Here is a 20,617-nt window from a genome sequence, read left to right on the forward strand (position 1 = left end):
TTTTCTATATTTCTAAGTTAATATCAGAACTTCTGTTTTACATGAAGACAAAGTCTAAAAAAACTAAATACTTTATTTTATTAGTAATTAATGTTAGTAATCAGCAACAAATCATCCACAGATTTTAAACAAACACATCTCCACACCATCAGAAACAGGCTTTAATTCTGCAGATCTTCAGTCTGGAGCAATGCTGAAAACTGTCAAACATCTGCAGATTGGGTATGGGTTTCCACATCAGCAACAGTCTGGGGGGTGGAGGGGGCGGGGGTTATAGAGGGCGGTGTCCGGTCTCCAGCAACAGAGCCTCCAGTGTGAGTCTGGTCTGGGGGGGGAGGAACGGCTGCTGCAGCCAGCAGGACAGGTAGACCATGCAGAGGTCAGAGGTCACCGTGTGACCCACTTCCTGCAGGATCATCTGCTTCAACCGCAGCTCCTGCTGGAAGGACGCCAGCAGGAAACCACACGCTTCATCTGAAACATACAGAAACATACAGACTCTGAAACATACACAAACACCAGACTCATGTGAACTGAAAGTGGGAGAATTTGCCGGATGTCCGTCCCCTTCCTCTGTCTCTGTGTTGGCGTTCTAACCTCTGGTGGATTTGTGAGGACTATGGTTAACTGCTCCTCAGATCTCTGCAGGGTAAATCCAGACAGCTAGCTAGACTATCTGTCCAATCGGAGTTTTCTCTCGCACGACTAAAACTACTTTTGAACTTATCACTGCAGAATCACCACCGGGCAAACACCATGTATATTTTGAGTTCTTTTTGGCGTTAAAACAGATTTTCCTCTACAGAGTGGCTGTAAAGAGGCCTGATGGGGTCCTGATGGGGTGGTGGCTGGGTGAGGGTTTGGGTAAACTTACTGAAGTGTTTGGTGCTCCAGCTGTGAAACAGAGGAACCATTCTTCCTTCAGGTCCAAACTGAAACTCCTCCAGATCCTGAATGCCTCGCTGTGATGTCATCAGACACTCCATCTTCGTCACCACGGCGACCTGACAGGAAGAAGAGAAACATCAGAAACAAACCAGGAAGTCACTAAATAAAAACCTGATCTCGTGTTTCTCCTTTAACTTCCTCGATGTCTCCGTATCCGTTAACTCCTAAAAATAACCCTGTCATCAGTCAGTACCTGAACACAGTAACCCCGTCATCAGTCACTACCACTTCAGATCTTACCCGGCAGACCGAACCTAGCTGTTACCTACGGTAACTTGGAGAGGATCTACCTCAGAAACTTGCACACTCACATCTGGGGTTCCTCAGGGATCAGTCCTGGGTCCCCTCCTCTTCTCTCTGTACACCAACTCTCTCGGGTCTGTCATTCAGTCGCACAGCTTTTCATACTACTGCTACGCAGATGACACCCAACTAATTCTCTCCTTTCCGTAGTCTGAAACGCAGCACTATTTCTTCTTGGATGTCCACACACCATCTGAAACTCAACCTCGACAAGACTGAGCTCCTTGTCCTTTCAGGGGAAGGCTCTCCTACTCAGGACGTGACTATAACAATCAACAACTCTGTGGTAGACCCCACCCACACTGCTAGAAACCTGGGTGTGACACTGGACGACCATCGCTGCAACTACCCGATCGTGGAGATACATGCTGCATAACATCAGAAGGATAAATGAAGCGCCACCATTTTATGGACGATGTCCTGCAGTTTGCAGCATTCTTCCTGCAGCTCTGCAGCGCCCCCTGGCTGCTCAGACAGGGCCGACGGGGGGGCAGGGGAGTCGTCCAGCAGCAGACGCTGATCGCTCTGAGAGCTGGAGACAGAACAGAAAAGAGGAATATAAAGTTTCCTTGTAACTAGAGTATAGAGTAACTGGAGTATAGAGTAACTAAAGCAGAGTAACTGGAGTATAGAGTAACTGGAGTATAGAGTACCTAAAGCAGAGTAACTGGAGTATAGAGTAACTAAAGCAGAGTAACTAGAGTATAGAGTAACTGGAGTATATAGTAACTAAAGCAGAGTAACTAGAGTATAGAGTAACTGGAGTATAGAGTACCTAAAGCAGAGTAACTGGAGTATAGAGTAACTAAAGCAGAGTAACTGGAGTATAGAGTAACTAAAGCAGAGTAACTAGAGTATAGAGTAACTGGAGTATATAGTAACTAAAGCAGAGTAACTAGAGTATAGAGTAACTGCAGTTTATAGTAACTAGAGTATCTGTAACTGACCGTGTGAGGGTGATAGCTGTGATGTTTCCGGCGGCTGTGAAGCCGTCCTCGTTCAGTTTCTCCCAGCGCAGCATCAGATTGTGCCAGTCGGCTGCGTTGTCTTTGATCTTTCGGCTACTTCCTGTGACAGCAGGGCACTTCCTGTTTGCTGAGGTCACTGTGAGGTCAGCAGACAGACAGTTTACACCCTGCTACACCCTTCCACACCCTGCTACACCCTGCTGCAACCTGCTACACCCAGCTACACCCTGCTATGCCCTGCTACACCCTTCTACACCCTGCTACACCCAGCTACACCCTTCTACAACCTGCTACGCCCTACTACACCCTGCTATGCCCTGCTGCAACCTGCTACGCCTTGCTATGCCCTGCTTCACCCTGCTACACCCTGTTATGCCCTGCTGCAACCTGGTACACACTGCTACACCCAGCTACACCCTGCTGCAACATGCTACACCCTGCTGCAACCTGCTACACCCTGCAGTGCCCTGCTACACCCTGCTATGCCCTGCAGTGCCCTGCTACACCCTGCAGTGCCCTGCTACACCTACCAAGAGCCTGGGTCTGTCCGAGGTTTCTCCCTAAAATGGAGTTTTTCCTCACCACTGTCCCACTAAATGCTTGCTCTTGGGAGAATTACTGGAATTGTTGGGTCTTTGTAAATTATAGAGTCTGGTCTAGACCTACTCTATCTGTAAAGTGTCCTGGGGTTCGTTTCAATAAGCAGGTTTAGTGAAAACTCTGAGTTAGTTAACCCTGAGATGAGGGAAACTCTGGGTTTTCTGCTTCAGAAAGGGAGGTAACTTAAAGCTCGTGTTGCAGGTTAACCACCACTGTTGATTAATGATACATAAAGCACTCAACATGTATATCATTGTTAAAAATGTCTCCAAATAGTGTTAAAGGCCACTTTTTTGTCGTTTTTGGTATTAGTGTTTTTTTTAAGGCAATTCGGTAATGACGTCACGTTGGGGAGACGTTCCTCAGCCTAGTACTAGAACTATGGTGAACGTGCCTCGGCCTAGTACTAGAACTATGGTGACCATGCTTAAGCCTAGTACTAGAACTATGGTGACTGTGCTTAAGCCTAGTACTAGAACTATGGTGACCGTGCCTCAGCCTAGTACTAGAACTATGGTGACCGTGCCTCAGCCTAGTACTAGAACTATGGTGACCATGCTTAAGCCTAGTACTAGAACTATGGTGACCGTGCTTCAGCCTAGTACTAGAACTCTGGTGACTGTGCCTTAGCCTAGTACTAGAACTATGGTGACTGTGCCTCAGCCTAGTACTAGAACTATGGTGACCGTGCTTCAGCCTAGTACTAGAACTATGGTGACCGTGCCTCAGCCTAGTACTAGAACTATGGTGACCGTGCCTCAGCCTAGTACTAGAACTATGGTGACCGTGCCTAAGCCTAGTACTAGAACTATGGTGACCGTGCTTCAGCCTAGTACTAGAACTATGGTGACCGTGCCTCAGCCTAGTACTAGAACTATGGTGACTGTGCTTAAGCCTGGTACTAGATTTATAGTGAACGTGCTTCAGCCTAGTACTAGAACTATGGTGACTGTGCCTCAGCCTAGTACTAGAACTATGGTGACCGTGCCTCAGCCTAGTACTAGAACTATGGTGACCGTGCCTCAGCCTAGTACTAGAACTATGGTGACTGTGCCTCAGCCTAGTAGTAGAACTATGGTGACTGCCTCAGCCTAGTACTAGAACTATGGTGACCGTGCCTCAGCCTAGTACTAGAACTATGGTGACCGTGCCTCAGCCTAGTACTAGTACTATGGTGACCGTGCTTCAGCCTAGTACTAGAACTATGGTGACCGTGCTTCAGGCTAGTACTAGAACTCTGGTGACCGTGCCTCAGCCTAGTACTAGAACTATGGTGACTGCCTCAGGCTAGTACTAGAACTATGGTGACTGCCTGGGATGAGGAAGAGGTGTTTTTACTGTCAGTGAAAGTCAAGGTTTTCTTTATATCTAGTGACTGTGATCATGTCGTTAGTTCAGATAAGTACCGGTAAACTTATCTAGATCTAGAAATAGAAGGCATCATGCTAGCTATGAGCTAACTTGTCAGTCCCACCTGTGAAATCCCCCGACGTTGTAAACACACATTGATTAGATATCTCACATTTTTATGGTAGCCTACTAGCTCCAGTAACAACAGATTTGCCTAGTGTTTATTTATTTATAGTTTAGACAGCTAGCTAATGCTACGCCGACGTTTTGCTAACGTTAGCGCAACAGCGTTAGCCTAGCCTGCTAGGTAAATATTACGACTGCCTTCAGAATTTCCTATATCTGTGTCCACGTTGTCAACATAAGACCTGTGGCGTTAGTGCTCCTTTTGTACCATAATTTTATTGAATGAAATATTAAGCTTTGCTCCTACGAGATGGGTGGGTTTTTGTTACGTTACACACAAAGCTAACTGGCTACAGTTAGCCTGTATGTATGCTAGCGGACATTAGCTAACGTTGCGTAGCCAGCCAGCCAGCAACTTTGGCAGTAGTTTCGGCGGGCTAACCACGACAGCTAACACATCCACATGTGTCCCCATTTCAAATATCACTGCAGGTTGACTGCTTTTAGCAGCAGATGTTGACTGTGGGTGACAATACTGTCGTGGTTAGCTTGCCGAAACTACTGCGATTGCCAAAGTTGCTGGCTGGCTACGCAACATTAGCTAATGTCTGCTAGCATACGTACAGGCTAACTATAGCCAGTTAGCTTTGTATGTAACAAAAACCCACCCATCTCGTAGGAGCGAAGCTTAATATTTCATTCAATAAAATTATGGTACAAAAGGAGCACTAATGCCACAGGTCTTATGTTGACAACGTGGACGCAGATATAGGAATCAACGAAGGCAGTCATAATATTTACCTAGCTAGCAGTCTAGGCTAACGCTGTTGCGGTAACGTTAGCAAATGTCGGCGTAGCTAGCTGTCTAAACTTGTGAAAAGCCGAACAGCATCCCCGTCCAAGCTGTGTTTCACTTTCCCTCCAATATTATTATACACATAATAAAGACACATGGACTCGGTTGAGACCAAAAGCCATATTTTGCAACACCAGTGGCACAGACCGAGACCATAGACAGTGAACCGAGACCAGTGGCACAGACCGAGACCACAGACAGTGAACCGAGACCAGTGGCACAGACCGAGACCATAGACAGTGAACAGAGACCAGTGGCACAGACCGAGACCATAGACAGTGAACAGAGACCAGTGGCACAGACCGAGACCACAGACAGTGAACAGAGACCAGTGGCACAGACCGAGACCACAGACAGTGAACAGAGACCAGTGGCACAGACCGAGACCATAGCCAGTGAACCGAGACCATAGACAGTGAACCGAGACCAGTGGCACAGACCGAGACCACAGACAGTGAACAGAGACCAGTGGCACAGACCGAGACCACAGACAGTGAACAGAGACCAGTGGCACAGACCGAGACCACAGACAGTGAACCGAGACCAGTGGCACAGACAGAGAACATAGACAGTGAACCGAGACCATAGACAGTGAACAGAGACCAGTGGCACAGACCGAGACCACAGACAGTGAACAGAGACCAGTGGCACAGACCGAGACCACAGACAGTCTGTCTGTCTGTGGTGTCTGGAGTCAAACATACATCGGGAGATGATATTGAGGCCCCGACTACAGATGTATTTTCATTTCCAGATAACTTCCTATTTGAGCGGTATGGTTGTTCTTCCCAGTCTATCAGTTCTGTAGCCTCCATAACCTCATCGTCCCCATATCACTAATGTCTCCCATCGAGGACCTGGTCTCTATCTGAACCTGGTCTACATCCCAGCACAGTTTTCTTTACAACATTGGTGATGCGGAGCATTTTAGTAAAGCCGCTGTAGCGCCGTCAGAAGAGTGTGACTCGCTCTGAAACGTGTTTTAAACGTTGTTGTAGAGTTCCCTGGACACGAACCAGTAAGAGACATTAGAAAGGAGTTCCCCAGTATTGCAGGTGAATGATGTAAACCCTTTGAAATAAAAGATTATGAATTATAATTCTGTTAATGATGGTGCTGCAGCCTCAGAATGGGATTAGTAGATTTAGGACTTTTATAGATTATAGGTTCAATACCATTTCACCAGTAATATTATGTTACCTGTGGTTAAATATGATATTAATACACTATATTAGAGCTGCTGCATTGACTGGAGCAGCCATGTTCTCCCACACCACTCCTCTCTGCTGCAGCAGCCATGTTCTCCCACACCACTCCTCTCTGCTGCAGCAGCCATGTTCTCCCACACCACTCCTCTCTGCTGCAGCAGCCATGTTCTCCCACACCACTCCTCTCTGCTGCAGCAGCCATGTTCTCCCACACCACTCCTCTCTGCTGCAGCAGCCGCTGTGTAGCTGTTTTAACTAAATACGTGTTCAAACTTGCTGTATGTGTGCATGAGTATTTCCGTCGACCCGTTTGTGGTTGTTGCCATGGTGAATCGTAGTATCGTGGCTCCATTCATGCTGCCTTTATATTGGGGTGGTGCACACGCTTGATTGAACTCATATCAGCTGTTCTGGAACCGAAAACTCAGTTTCCATCTCAGGATAAATCAGCTCAGAGTTCAGGGTTAGACTCAGTTTGTTAAACCTTCCTGAAACGGGCCCCTGGTCTCAGTCTGAACCTGGTCTCTCTCTGAACCTGGTCTCTCTCTGAACCTGGTCTCTATCTGAACCTGGTCTCAGTCTGAACCTGGCCTCAGTCTGAACCTGGTCTCTATCTGAACCTGGTCTCTATCTGAACCTGGCCTCAGTCTGAACCTGGTCTCAGTCTGAACCTGGTCTTAGTCTGAACCTGGTCTTAGTCAGAACCTGGTCTCTATCTGAACCTGGTCTCTATCTGAACCTGGTCTCTATCTAAACCTGGTCTCAGTCTGAACCTGGTCTCTATCTGAACCTGGTCTTAGTCTGAACTTGGTTTCAGTCTGAACCTGGTCTCAGTCTGAACCTGGTCTCTCTCTGAACCTGGTCTCTCTCTGAACCTGGTCTCTATCTGAACCTGGTCTCAGTCTGAACCTGGTCTCTATCTGAACCTGGTCTCAGTCTGAACCTGGTCTCAGTCTGAACCTGGCCTCAGTCTGAACCTGGTCTCTATCTGAACCTGGTCTACCTGTAAAGAGTCCTGACATAACTCCTGATATGATTTAATATTATTAGTAATGGTCTAATGACGTGTTTCTAGTAAAAAACGGAACACTGTGTTTAAATCTTTAAATGTGTAGAGATAATAAATAAACTATAGCTGATTCTGATCGTTATAACACACAGGTTAACTGATTAACATGAAATATTAAATATTAATAATATTTCTCCGTGTTGTTGTTGTTGTTGTTGTCTTTCGGACCGGAAGTAAGAATCAAACAGCTGATTGACTCGTTTCCTCCTCACATTAATATAACTCTGGATTAAATACTAATAGTTACAGTTACATTTAGTTACAGTTACAGAGAAACTCACCTTCCATCTGATCAGAATCCTCTCCGGATGTAACATGCACGCAGACGATCTACACTTCCGGTGTCTTCTTCTTCTTGTTCTATATTAACGGCGGGCTCTACCAGAGAGTGTGTGTATACCGCCCCCTGGTGTATCAGAGTATTACACCTTTTTTTTTTTTTTATAAATCTTTATTAAATCTTTACGATACACAGTAAGAGTGTAGAGTAAGAACAAGCAAACAGAGTCATTAATACAGAAAAACATAAGTCAGGGGGGGGGGGGTTAAAATATATACATTAAACTAGAGCATAACTGAATGGTTTTTGCAGCTTTCTTATTTTTTGAATCATAAATGGTTTTGATGTACTGTACAGGTTGTCAACAAAGTTCGACCAATAGAACAACATTAGGGGTGCTGGAGACTTCTCTCTGGAATAAAGAACCAATGGTACCATTATTATTCCTCGTTGTGGTAGTGAAACATATATTACCAACTGAGGTCAACTTAGGGTCCAAAGCTGGTAGGCAATCTGGTTTTCCAGTCCTTTTTAAGAGAGTTCAAATACCAGATGCAAACTCTCTTGGGGTGATTGGAATGCCAAAAGTGTGAAGGAATTCAGAATAATTCAGCAACGATCCATTATCATTTAGTAGTTGGGTTACTAGAATTATGTTTTATAGAATAAAGATTTATTCTTGAATTTAATAAGCCGATTATTCCAGATGAAGCACCTCTGTGGGGAGAAATGATGTTTGTAGATTAACGACCATGCTAAGAGCATTTGTTTGTGGAAGTTAGATAAAATTAAGGGATTTTTTTCTATTTTATAATCACACAAAAGTAAATATTCTAACCCACCAACCTCAGAGAAAATATAGTTAGGTATAAAATGTAGATTTATCCAATTTATTTTAAAAGTATTATTAAGGGTTGTAAAATCAAGAAAGTTTAGACCACCACGTTCAAAGGTGTTCATAATAACAGATTGTTTCACATAATGCGTCTTGATTTTCCAAATAAAATTGAAAAGTAATTTATCAATGGAATTGCTTTTTGTTGCCAAACAGCTGCACATGTCAGTCGGGATAACCCAACAATACTAAGGAGGAATCTCTCTGCAGCCATTGGTTAAGCTTTTTCTTTGTCTTATCACTAATCAAATGAAAGTTTACAGAGCGTCTCTCCTCCTCATTTTTCATTATAGTAATCCAATAAGTAATCTTATCTTTGATTGGTATGTCACAAACCTGGGAGGTGTCGCTTTCTTTAAGGGAAAAAAGTTCACACTTCTTCAGATTTAAGCAGAGTCCAGAAGCTGCGGAAAATAATTCTATTGTTTTGATAGCGATTGGCACTTGGCTGGCATTTTAAAAAATAATGTAGTATCATCTGCTAGTTGGGTGAGGGTAACTTAAAATAATGTAGTATCATCTGCTAGTTGGGTGAGGGTAACTTAAAATAATGTAGTATCATCTGCTAGTTGGGTGAGGGTAACTTAAAATAATGTAGTATCATCAATCTCAGCGACGTCCCACTGTGTACTCTGATAGAGCTATTGCCTTTGCAGTACATTGTGTACTCTGATAGAGCTATTGCCTTTGCAGTACATTGTGTACTCTGATAGAGCTATTGCCTTTGCAGTACATTGTGTACTCTGATAGAGCTATTGCCTTTGCAGTACATTGTGTACTCTGATAGAGCTATTGCCTTTGCAGTACATTGTGTACTCTGATAGAGCTATTGCCTTTGCAGTACATTGTGTACTCTGATAGAGCTATTGCCTTTGCAGTACATTGTTCTAACAGCTTTACAGAAACAATCACCAAAACCAAATTTCTCAATAGTTTGAAATATAAAGTGATGTTCTACTGTGTCAAAGGCTTCATAGAAGTCCAAGAAAAAGATAAAACTATCATCAGGACATAAAAATGAATAATCAATTAAATCTAAGACAAGCCGAATATTGTTTGAGATATGTCTTTTTCTCACGAATCCTGATTGGACTTCATCAATAATAGGGTCTAAAACATTTTTTAATCGTTTTGCAATAATTGAGGCAAAAATGTAGTCAGTGTTAAGTAATGAAATAGGTCGCCAATTATCAATAAACAGTGGATCCTTTTTGGGTTTGGGGATTAACGTAATTAAGTATTACACCCCGACCTGCTCATACCACAGCTTATTACGTCACGCTGCCACTAGTTGCAGAACCATGACGTCATTTTTCAAAACTCTAACAATTGTTTAACTGCTTGGATACAGTACACATAACCCTAAAATCACCTGTTCCTTATGACACAACTTCACATCAAAGTACTTATACTTCAAAAGGCAATACACACATTACAGTTCAGATGATTGTCTATTCATTCCATTACAATCATCTAACTATCAATCTATATATATATATATATATATATATATATATATATATATATATATATATATATATATATATATATATATATATATTAGGGGTGTAACAATCCATCTACTACATCGATGTATCGATTTATATTCCTATGATCCAACTACATCGATCTGTGCTCAGCAAGTTGGCCTTCTGGACGGCATATATCGATCTAAAATCGTTTTAAAATGTAATCAATCGATTGTATCGATACTAGGAATTAACCCATTGGATTTAAGCACGTCAGACTTTATATGGATGTTTTTTCTTAGCACTTTTAATGATAAATGCATTAAACGTTACTCGATTCAGTCTGCCTATCCGTGACGTCATCGCCCCGCGCCAGCAGCAGCAGCGCAAAGACAACAGGCTCGTTGGAGATGATTCACCGGCGATCGCCCCCCATTGCATGCCGGTTAGATTTGTGTCCGACTTGATCCCGACTTGCTCTGACATCATGCACACGTGGGCAACGATATAAGAGCCAGGCGCCGCAGTTGCTTTCCACCGACTGCAAGAGCCAGGCGGACCCAGAGCATGCTGGGAAACACCGGCCTCTCAGCTGATCTAACAGCTGATCGGTTCAGAATTGACTCAACATGACGTTTTATATAAACTTTTATTGATTTTGATTTGGAGGGATTTTAACTGCTATTTGTCTGATTTAAAGGCTTATTCTGTACAGAACACATGTTGTGTGGCTGAACTTCACGTTTAGAAGTCAGATAGACTAAATCTGTTCAGATTACAGATCATCTACAGTTATTAATTCATCTACAGTTATTAATTAAAATCAGCAACAGATCACATGTAGAGCATTTTAACAGCTACTCTGTCATAATTAAAACAACTGGAGACTGTGTAGGAGCTCATATATGGGTCTGATAACATTTTATTAAATTGGAATCGGACCACAGTGTTTGTGTCACTTCCTGTTCAGCCTGAAGGCTGCTAAAATCAGCTGGAAACTGTCTGACTTGACAGCGGATTTTTGTCACCGCCCCCAGCAGCTGCCGCCTGCTCTCGTCTACTTTACAGGCGAGGCGCAGTTCATTTCCAACGAGCCTAACAAAACATAGCATGGCAGATGGCAGAGGAGAAGCCGACAAGCGAGAAAATAGGCTTGTTGGAGATGAGCCAGGTCTGCGCAGAATCGATCACCGGTGATCGCCGCCCAATGCATGCTGGGTAGATTTGTGTCCGACTTGATCCTGACTTGCTCTGACGTCATGCACACATGGCCAATGATAACCTTACGAGATCAAGGCGGCCGGAAACTGTCCGACCTGACTGCAGATTTTTGTCACCGCCCCCGGCTGCTGCCGCCTGCTCTCGTCTACTTTACAGGTGAGGCGTAGTTCACCTCGAACGAGCCTATTATCAAGCCACCATTGCGGTCCAGTGTGTGGAAACACTTTGGCTTTTGCAAAGACAGAGATGTTCTAAATAAGTCGCTCGCTGTTTGTAGGATATGTAAAGGTCAAGTAAAGTACAACAGCAACACGACAAATCTCTCCAACCACCTACTAAGGCGCCATGGCATTTCACACAACACCGACCGTCCAGGCACCTCTTGCAGCGTTCCCGCTGCTACAGCAGCGCAAGGTAAAGTCAACTTTGCAGAAGCCTCAGGCCTCGCCTGCATGTTTAGTCAGAGAATAGGCCAAAACTCAGCTTGAGCGAAAATCATCACGGCAACAATTGCCAAGTTTATCTGCAAAGACATGCGACCCTACAGTGTGGTTGAAAATCTGGGGTTCCGTGAAATGATTCAAACATTGGAGCCAAGGTACACTATACCAAGCCGACCACACTTCTCAGAAAAGGTTATTCCTGCATTGTACGAAAGTACTAAGAATGATGTGAAGCTGTCGCTTTCTCAAGCTGAACGAGTAGCGATAACGACAGATGGCTGGACGTCATGCTCAAATCAAGGGTATGGGACAATTACCTCTCATCACATTGATCCGGAGTGGAAAAGGAAGACCTTTGTTCTGCAAACCAGAGTTTTCAATGAAGCCCATACTGGTAAAAATATTGGCGCGTTGCTGCGTGAAGCCTGCATGGAGTGGAAAATCTCCGACAAGAATCCTGCCGTCACAGATAACGGCAGGAACGTAATTGTGGCCGGTGCAGAAGCCCAGTTCAGTCCACACATTACCTGCTTCGCACATACACTCAACCTTGCCTCGCAGAAGGGTTTGGGGGTGGACCATGCTTCCAGGTTTTTGGGGGAAAGTGCAAAAAATTGTTGGATATTTTCACCGCAGACCGATTGCATGTCATGCCCTACAGGGAAAACAAACTCTGATGGATTTACCAAAACATAAACTGATTCAAGACATAATCACCAGATGGAACAGTTCATTTGAAATGCTTGAAGGTTTTTTGGAACAACAGCCAGCTATAATGGCAACGCTGATGTCCAAAGATCTATGAAAGGGGGTCACAGATGTAGGCACGCTGAGTGAGAGTGATATTGCCAACATGGATGACATTGTTCAGTTGATGGGTCCTGTCAAAATGGCAACAACCACTGTGATGTGTGAAGAAGACCAGCCAACGCTCTCTGTCATTGCTCCTCTTCAAACACCTACAGCCATGCGAAGACGACTCAACCCTGGTTGCAGAGATGAAGAGGGTGACGGCCAATGACCTCTCCACACTCTACAACTTGGTTAATATTTTAGATTAGACTATTAATTTGTAAAATGCCACACCTTTGCGTTTTCAAGTTTGAATTTGAGTTGAGTTTTTTTCATATGGAAAAGTAAACAAGACATCTGCAATGACATTCTTAGTTCATGGTGGCTTTACATCATCACTGTGCCACATTTCTTTTAAACATACTAAAGCTTAATCTTCTGATTATTTGTAATTTGCAATGTCAGGTCAACTTAATGTAATAATGCAATGAATGCAATGTTCTTGTTCTTTAAACAGCATCAGCGTTGGACCCGCGATTTAAAGAACTGCCCTACCTGGGAAAAGAGGACAGAGAACAGGTCTACGCAAAACTGGTTTTTGAGGCAGAAATGTCCCACCAGGTAACTCTTCTCTCCTCTTTCCTCTTCTCCCCTTTCATTTGTCCTCTCTCAAATCTCATCTGTTCTTTGTCTTCCTCTAAATGTCTGTGTGCAGTCTTACAGAGCAGACATTTGAACAGTTCCCCCATTCTTACATCAACAGATGCAAGCAACGGGAAATCAGGAGGAAGACGAGGGAAGCTCAAGCACAAAGCTGTCAGGATTCAATGAAGAGACCGCAGGTGTGTTTCATGTGATACCAACAAAAGATTGTTGTTGTTTTGTATTAATGAGAAATATAACTATATTTTGAAATACATTTCTTATATTGTAGCTCCAAATGAGTCACCTCCTTGTAAGAAGAAAGCCTTATGGCGTTTTTCCATTACATGGTACCTGCTCGACTCGCCTCAACTCTACTCGCCTCGACTCTACTCGACACACTGTGCGTCTGTTTTCCATTGCAGATGTTAGTACCGCCTCAGCGTGGCTGGTCGTTATATGCCGGCTCGACGCAAACACCAGCGCACAAGTATAAACATCAGGCCACTTGAGCTTGTTTTCCAGTTCTGTGGAGGCTCCACGCAGAGCTTTCTCCGTATACTATGTAAGTGGCCTGATGTTTATACTTGTGCGCTGGTGCGTGCGTCGAGCCGGCCATGTGTGTGTGTACGTGGCTACGGCAAAAGCTCTGCCTGGAGCCTCCGCAGAACTGGAAAACAAGCGGCGCCGCAGTAAACTGCCGTGACCTCACGCGACACACACACACACACTCACACACACACACACAGAACGTGGAAGATGTGTTGTTGTTGTTGCCAGAAGACACATTTAGTTTCAAATGAAGCTGGAGGCAGCAAAAATAAACACAGCTGGATAAACTATTTATAAATGGCGGGTTTGTTCAGGACACCCCCGTCTGTCGCTTTCACGTCACCTTTTTGGCTCGCCTCAGCTCGCTTGGAACCTCAACTGAGGTGGTACTAAAAAAAAATAAGGTACTTTTTTTCGTAATGGAAAACCAAAAAAGGCGAGTAGAGTCGAGGCGAGTCGAGCAGGTACCATGTAATGGAAAAGCGTCATTAGATGCACTGTTTGGCGATTCCTTCACCCAAAGAGAAAGAAAATCCACAAGCGAGACAGCCAGAGCAGAGGTGTTAAGGTACCGAGCAAAAGATGCGTTGCCTTTGACTGAAAATGCCATGAAGTGGTGGAGATCTCAGGAGAAAGAGCTACCTGTACTTTCAACCCTTGCTAAACGGTACCTGTGCATTCCAGGCACCAGTGTGCCAGCAGAGTGACTTTTTAGTACTGCTGGCGACATCGTGAACACACAGAGAAGTGTTCTGCAGCCAGACATGTTGATCAGGTGATATTTTTGAAAGAAAATCTGTAGAGTCATTGAAGAGTAGTTGGTTACACTTGATCTTTTGTTGAATATTGTTTGTTTATTAAAATGAGAGTAGTAGCAGGTTCAGCCACTGCTCATTCAACCTGAAGAAATTTTGGTTGCACTTTATTCAAATAAAATGTGAATGCATTTGCCATTAATTTTTGTTTACTTGTTTGTTTATATCCATAATTAATTGATACCTGATTCCCTTACAAGAAACAACAGGAATCTAGGAACCTTCACCTGCACTGTCCAGTATCCAGGTGTTTATTTCAGTCACACTGGTTGAATTTTTGGCTAAAAAGTTACTGAATCGATTTCAAGTCACTGAATCTTTTCAGATAGTATCGTTCTAAATGAACCAATATCGTCCTTGAATCGTATCGACAACCACGACTCGTGATACGAATCGAATCGTTACACCCCTATATATATATATAGATGATAGTCAGTTCATCCCATTACAATCATCTAACTATCAATCAATACAACTGCTCAAAATGATTAGTTACTGTTGCATTACTCTTAATGATGAAAGTAACTAGTAACTGAAGCTGGAACAGATGAATGTAGTGGAGTAACTAAAGTAACTAGTAACTAAAGTAACTAGTAACTAAAGCTGTAGTGGAGTAACTAAAGTAACTAGTAACTAAAGCTAGAACAGATGAATGTAGTGGAGTAACTAAAGTAACTAGTAACTAAAGCTGGAACAGATGAATGTAGTGGAGTAACTAAAGTAACTAGTAACTAAAGTAACTAGTAACTGAAGTTGGAACAGATGAACGTAGTGGAGTAACTAAAGTAACTAGTAACTAAAGCTGGAACAGATGAATGTAGTGGAGTAACTAAAGTAACTAGTAACTAAAGTAACTAGTAACTGAAGCTGGAACAGATGAATGTAGTGGAGTAACTAAAGTAACTAGTAACTAAAGCTGGAACAGATGAATGTAGCGGAGTAACTAAAGTAACTAGTAACTAAAGTAACTAGTAACTAAAGCTGTAACTGATGAATGTAGAGGAGTTATTAAAGTAACTAGTAACTAAAGTAACTAGTAACTAAAGCTGTAACCGATGAATGTAGCGGAGTAACTAACGTAACTAGTAACTAAAGTAACTAGTAACTAAAGCTGGAACAGATGAATGTAGTGGAGTAACTAAAGTAACTAGTAACTAAAGTAACTAGTAACTAAAGCTGTAACAGATGAATGTAGTGGAGTAACTAAAGTAACTAGTAACTAAAGCTGGAACAGATGAATGTAGTGGAGTAACTAAAGTAACTAGTAACTAAAGTAACTAGTAACTGAAGCTGGAACAGATGAATGAAGTGGAGTAACTAAAGTAACTAGTAACTAAAGTAACTAGTAACTAAAGCTGTAACAGATGAATGTAGCGGAGTAATTAAAGTAACTAGTAACTAAAGTAACTAGTAACTGAAGCTGGAACAGATGAATGTAGTGGAGTAACTAAAGTAACTAGTAACTAAAGCTGTAACAGATGAATGTAGTGGAGTAACTAAAGTAACTAGTAACTAAAGCTGGAACAGATGAATGTAGTGGAGTAACTAAAGTAACTAGTAACTAAAGCTGTAACAGATGAATGTAGCGGAGTAACTAAAGTAACTAGTAACTAAAGTAACTAAAGCTGTAACAGATGAATGTATGGAGTAACTAAAGTAACTAGTAACTAAAGTAACTAAAGCTGTAACAGATGAATGTATGGAGTAACTAAAGTAACTAGTAACTAAAGCTGGAACAGATGAATGTAGCGGAGTAACTAAAGTAACTAGTAACTAAAGCTGTAACAGATGAATGTAGTGGAGTAACTAAAGTAACTAGTAACTAAAGCTGGAACAGATGAATGTAGCAGAGTAACTAAAGTAACTAGTAACTAAAGCTGTAACAGATGAATGTAGTGGAGTAACTAAAGTAACTAGTAACTAAAGTAACTAGTAACTAAAGCTGGAACAGATGAATGTAGCGGAGTAACTAAAGTAACTAGTAACTAAAGCTGGAACAGATGAATGTAGTGGAATAGAAGTAGAAAAGAAAAGACTCAAGTAAAGTACAAGTACCTCAACATTTGGACTCAAGTACAGTACTGGAGTAAATGTACTTAGTTACATTCTAAATGTACTTAGTTACAGTATATTCCCGCCCTGTCGGGGCCAAGGGGGTCAGCTTCTCCTTACAACGCGTAGCTCTATGGCGCCATTTTGTTGCTACCAAGCCATCACCTCCCGTTAGCATCCCGTTAGCATCCCGTTAGCATCCCATTGACTCCCATTCATTCTGACGTCACTTTGACAGAGTATACCTTTACATCTGAAGCGTTTAAAGACTCTATTTGTCCGTTGTTTAGTTCTAAAGAAACACGACAATGTATAAAAGGCTCCATTACCTTGTAGCTCACGTTATGGCTCCGTAGCAGACGTTTTTATAACAATAGGCTAACGATTGGGTCATAACCACGAGACTTCCTGTCTCATAGTAGAGGAGTTACCGTATAGTACAGGAGAAGCTCTCAGGCAGTTTGGACTTCCATCAGCTGTTTAAGTGTAATGACTAATGTTAACTATCATTTTAGTGATCAATAATGAGCCTGTGTCTATGTTATCTCCTTACATATACCTACGCTCTCCGTCTCTGCTAGATTGGGAATGATTGAGATTTCTCTTGGCACAGCTACCAGAAGACTTCCAACTTTCAGACAGGTTGCTCACGTCACATCTACGTCTTCAAGCTCAGTTGGAGGCTGCTCAGTAACGCTCAGCCATCACCGGGAAAGAGACGTCACTGGTCTCCGTCCAGAGACACGGGATCTGCTGCTCCATTATATAAACTGAAGCCTGGATCTAATTGATATATGGAGGAAAAAAAATACATTGTTGAACACTTGGAGCAATAGTAACCATACGCTACAATCCAGGATAAATTTTTGGTTGATTTCGGCTGATTTAGAGCCCTCCATTGAATCATGCACTGTTTCTCCTGCTGTTCTGAGGGTTAACCTCTAAGGCTAACCCTTCTTAATCCCTTTTCTTTAGCTATTCAGGTCAGCGAGGAACAAAGAGGGAGATTCTCTTGCGGTTACTGGAAATTAAATAATTCTCTACTATTTCATGAAGAGCTAAAAATTAAAATAGAACTACTTATCTCAGAACAGTGGGAGGCTGCTAGAAAAGGGAATCATTTTGGGACATCGTGGGAACTTCTCAAATATAAAATTAAAGGCGTCTGCTCAGGTTATGGCAAGATATTGGCACCAAAAAAGATAAATGTAACATACTCGCTAATCAACAATATTAACAAACTTACTGAAAAAGAGCATTTGAGCCAAGAAGATATTAATACTTTATTAGACTGACAAAACCAACTAGACATTTTATATGAGAACAAAGCAAAAGGAGCTTTTATAAGGTCACATAGGAATTGGATGGAACAGGGTGAGAAAAACAGTAATTTCTTTAACATGGAAAAAAGAAGAAATTAAATCAATTCTATAAGAAAACTTGACATTGGGGAAAAGATTAGCGAGGACAGTAAAGAGATATCACACTTTATTAGTGCTTTTTATGAAAAACTTTACTCAAGAGATATTAATCTCAAAGATCCATAGGAAAGCTTTAGCTTGTTTAACTCAGCTAAATGTGTGGATGCAGAATATAATCAAATCTGCTGTCAGGACATAACTCTTGAGGAGATTATATGGGGAATAACTCAGTTAAAGAACAATAAGTCAGCAGGCTGTGATGGTCTGACCTCTGAAATGTAGACATGTTTCTCTGAGTCACTAGGTACATTTCTTTTAGCTGTCTTCAAAGAATCTCTTGACAGGGGGGAGCGTCCTCCTTCTCTGAGGCAAGGTGGCATAACACTTATCCCAAAACCCCACAAAGACCCTCTATTAATTGAGAATTGGCGTCCCATTACATTGCTAAATAATGACTATAAGATTCTAGCATCTATCTTAACAACGCGTCTCAAATCTGAACTACACACTTTAATTGATGAACACCACGTAGCCGATAACATTCGCCTAGTTTTAGATCTGATTGAACACAAAGACTTTCTAGATGATGAACACCTTATTTTATTCTTAGACTTTCAGAAAGCCTTTGATTTTTGACACCTTAAACTTTTTTAATTTTGGTAAGAGTTGTATTAATGCTGTTAAAACTCTGTACGTGGGAGGAAACAGTTCCTCCACCTCCCCAGATTTGACATAACGAAGGTATCTGCCAGGGCTGCCCCACCTCGCCTCCTCTATTGTTGATGTAGCTCAAATTCTCTGTGATTTCATTCACAAGAGTACGTTCAAAGGAATTACGTTAAATGAAAGAGAAATACAAATGTCACAGCTGGCTGATGACATAACCCTGTTTCTAAAAATGAATCTAAATGTTGTAAACCAATTTTCTGAAAGCTCAGGCTTGAATCTAAATCTTTCAAAATGTCTCTTAAAAATAAACATTTGGGTCAAATACGTGGCATGAATATAAATAATTTAATAACTTATCTTGGAATCAAAATCAGTCATAATCACAAATTGATGACAGAGAGTAAGATATCTTTACTACACGACTCTATTCATAAGAAGTGTGATTCTTGGCTTGTGAGAGACTGATCTATGTACGGCAGGCTCTTCTTCCTGAAGGTCTCTCACAGCAGCATGTTTATTTACTTCAATGGAAATACCTCAGTTACAATGTGCCAATCTAGACAAACTATTATATATTATATATATATATATATATATATATATATATATATATATATATATAACTTTATATGGAGGAAGAAGCCCCATAATATTAGGAAAAACATCTTGACTAATAGAATTGAGGAGGGGGGTTTATCAGTAATTGACGTCTCACTCTTCAATGAGATATTAAAAACCAACTGGATTAAAAGATTTTTGAAAAATCCAAACAGTTTGTGGAACATTCAATGCCCCTATACTCCACCAACAGACTGCATGGACATCATATGTAGAAACAAGACTCTCTTTATAGAAAACTGGTTAAACATGATATTCTACTGGTAACCTGTCTGTCTGTCCTGTAAGCTGTCTGTCTGTCCTGTAACCTGTCTATATTTTACTGGTAACCTGTCTGTCTGTCCTGTAAGCTGTCTGTCTGTCCTGTAACCTGTCTATATTCTACTGGTAACCTGTCTGTCTGTCCTGTAAGCTGTCTGTCTGTCCTGTAACCTGTCTATATTCTACTGGTAACCTGTCTGTCTGTCCTGTAAGCTGTCTGTCTGTCCTGTAACCTGTCTGTCTGTCCTGTAAGCTGTCTGTCTGTCCTGTAACCTGTCTATATTCTACTGGTAACCTGTCTGTCTGTCCTGTAAGCTGTCTGTCTGTCCTGTAAGCTGTCTATATTCTACTGGTAACCTGTCTGTCTGTCCTGTAACCTGTCTATATTCTACTGGTAACCTGTCTGTCTGTCCTGTAACCTGTCTATATTCTACTAGTAACCTGTCTGTATGTCCTGTAAGCTGTCTGTCTGTCCTGTAACCTGTCTGTCTGTCCTGTAAGCTGTCTGTCTGTCCTGTAACCTGTCTGTCTGTCCTGTAAGCTGTCTATATTCTACTGGTAACCTGTCTGTCTGTCCTGTAAGCTGTCTGTCTGTCCTGTAACCTGTCTATATTCTACTGGTAACCTATCTGTCTGTCCTGTAACCTGTCTATATTCTACTGGTAACCTGTCTGTCTGTCCTGTAAGCTGTCTGTCTGTCCTGTAACCTGTCTATATTCTACTGGTAACCTGTCTGTCTGTCCTGTAACCTGTCTATATTCTACTAGTAACCTGTCTGTCTGTCCTGTAAGCTGTCTGTCTGTCCTGTAAGCTGTCTGTCTGTCCTGTAACCTGTCTGTCTGTCCTGTAAGCTGTCTGTCTGTCCTGTAACCTGTCTGTCTGTCCTGTAAGCTGTCTGTCTGTCCTGTAAGCTGTCTATATTCTACTGGTAACCCAATTATTAAATAACTCAAATCAAATGTTAACTGATGCCTTCCCCCAGAGCGATACCCCATGGGATCTTCCCCTACTTCACATATCTCTCTCCAGCAGTGCTTCAATAAATGAAGTCAACAACAA

At 42.1% G+C, this 20,617-nt stretch overlaps 1 protein-coding gene across 1 annotated transcript; it reads right to left on the minus strand.

Annotated features, from left to right (window-relative positions):
* Positions 1 to 55: 55 nt before the first annotated feature.
* Positions 56 to 7,783, minus strand: cinp (cyclin dependent kinase 2 interacting protein). The gene is made up of 5 exons (XM_078245167.1): positions 7,710 to 7,783; positions 2,199 to 2,355; positions 1,654 to 1,783; positions 875 to 1,004; positions 56 to 474 (listed from the first exon to the last, which is right to left on the minus strand). The coding sequence occupies exons 1-5, from the start codon at positions 7,714 to 7,716 to the stop codon at positions 272 to 274; spliced, it is 627 nt and encodes a 208-aa protein (XP_078101293.1). The 5' UTR covers positions 7,717 to 7,783; the 3' UTR covers positions 56 to 271.
* Positions 7,784 to 20,617: the final 12,834 nt, after the last annotated feature.

Source organism: Sander vitreus, unplaced genomic scaffold (genome assembly GCF_031162955.1).
Source record: "Sander vitreus isolate 19-12246 unplaced genomic scaffold, sanVit1 ctg396_0, whole genome shotgun sequence".
In the NCBI taxonomy this organism is placed as follows: domain Eukaryota; kingdom Metazoa; phylum Chordata; class Actinopteri; order Perciformes; family Percidae; genus Sander; species Sander vitreus.

Excerpts from the sequence above, each read along its gene's own strand:
- cinp (XM_078245167.1), bottom strand. Across the intron at positions 1,784-2,198 it reads ACAGCTATCACCCTCACACG|CTCTCAGAGCGATCAGCGTC; the intron begins GTCAGTTACAGA and ends TTCTGTCTCCAG. Across the intron at positions 1,005-1,653 it reads AGGACATCGTCCATAAAATG|GTCGCCGTGGTGACGAAGAT; the intron begins GTGGCGCTTCAT and ends TCTTCCTGTCAG.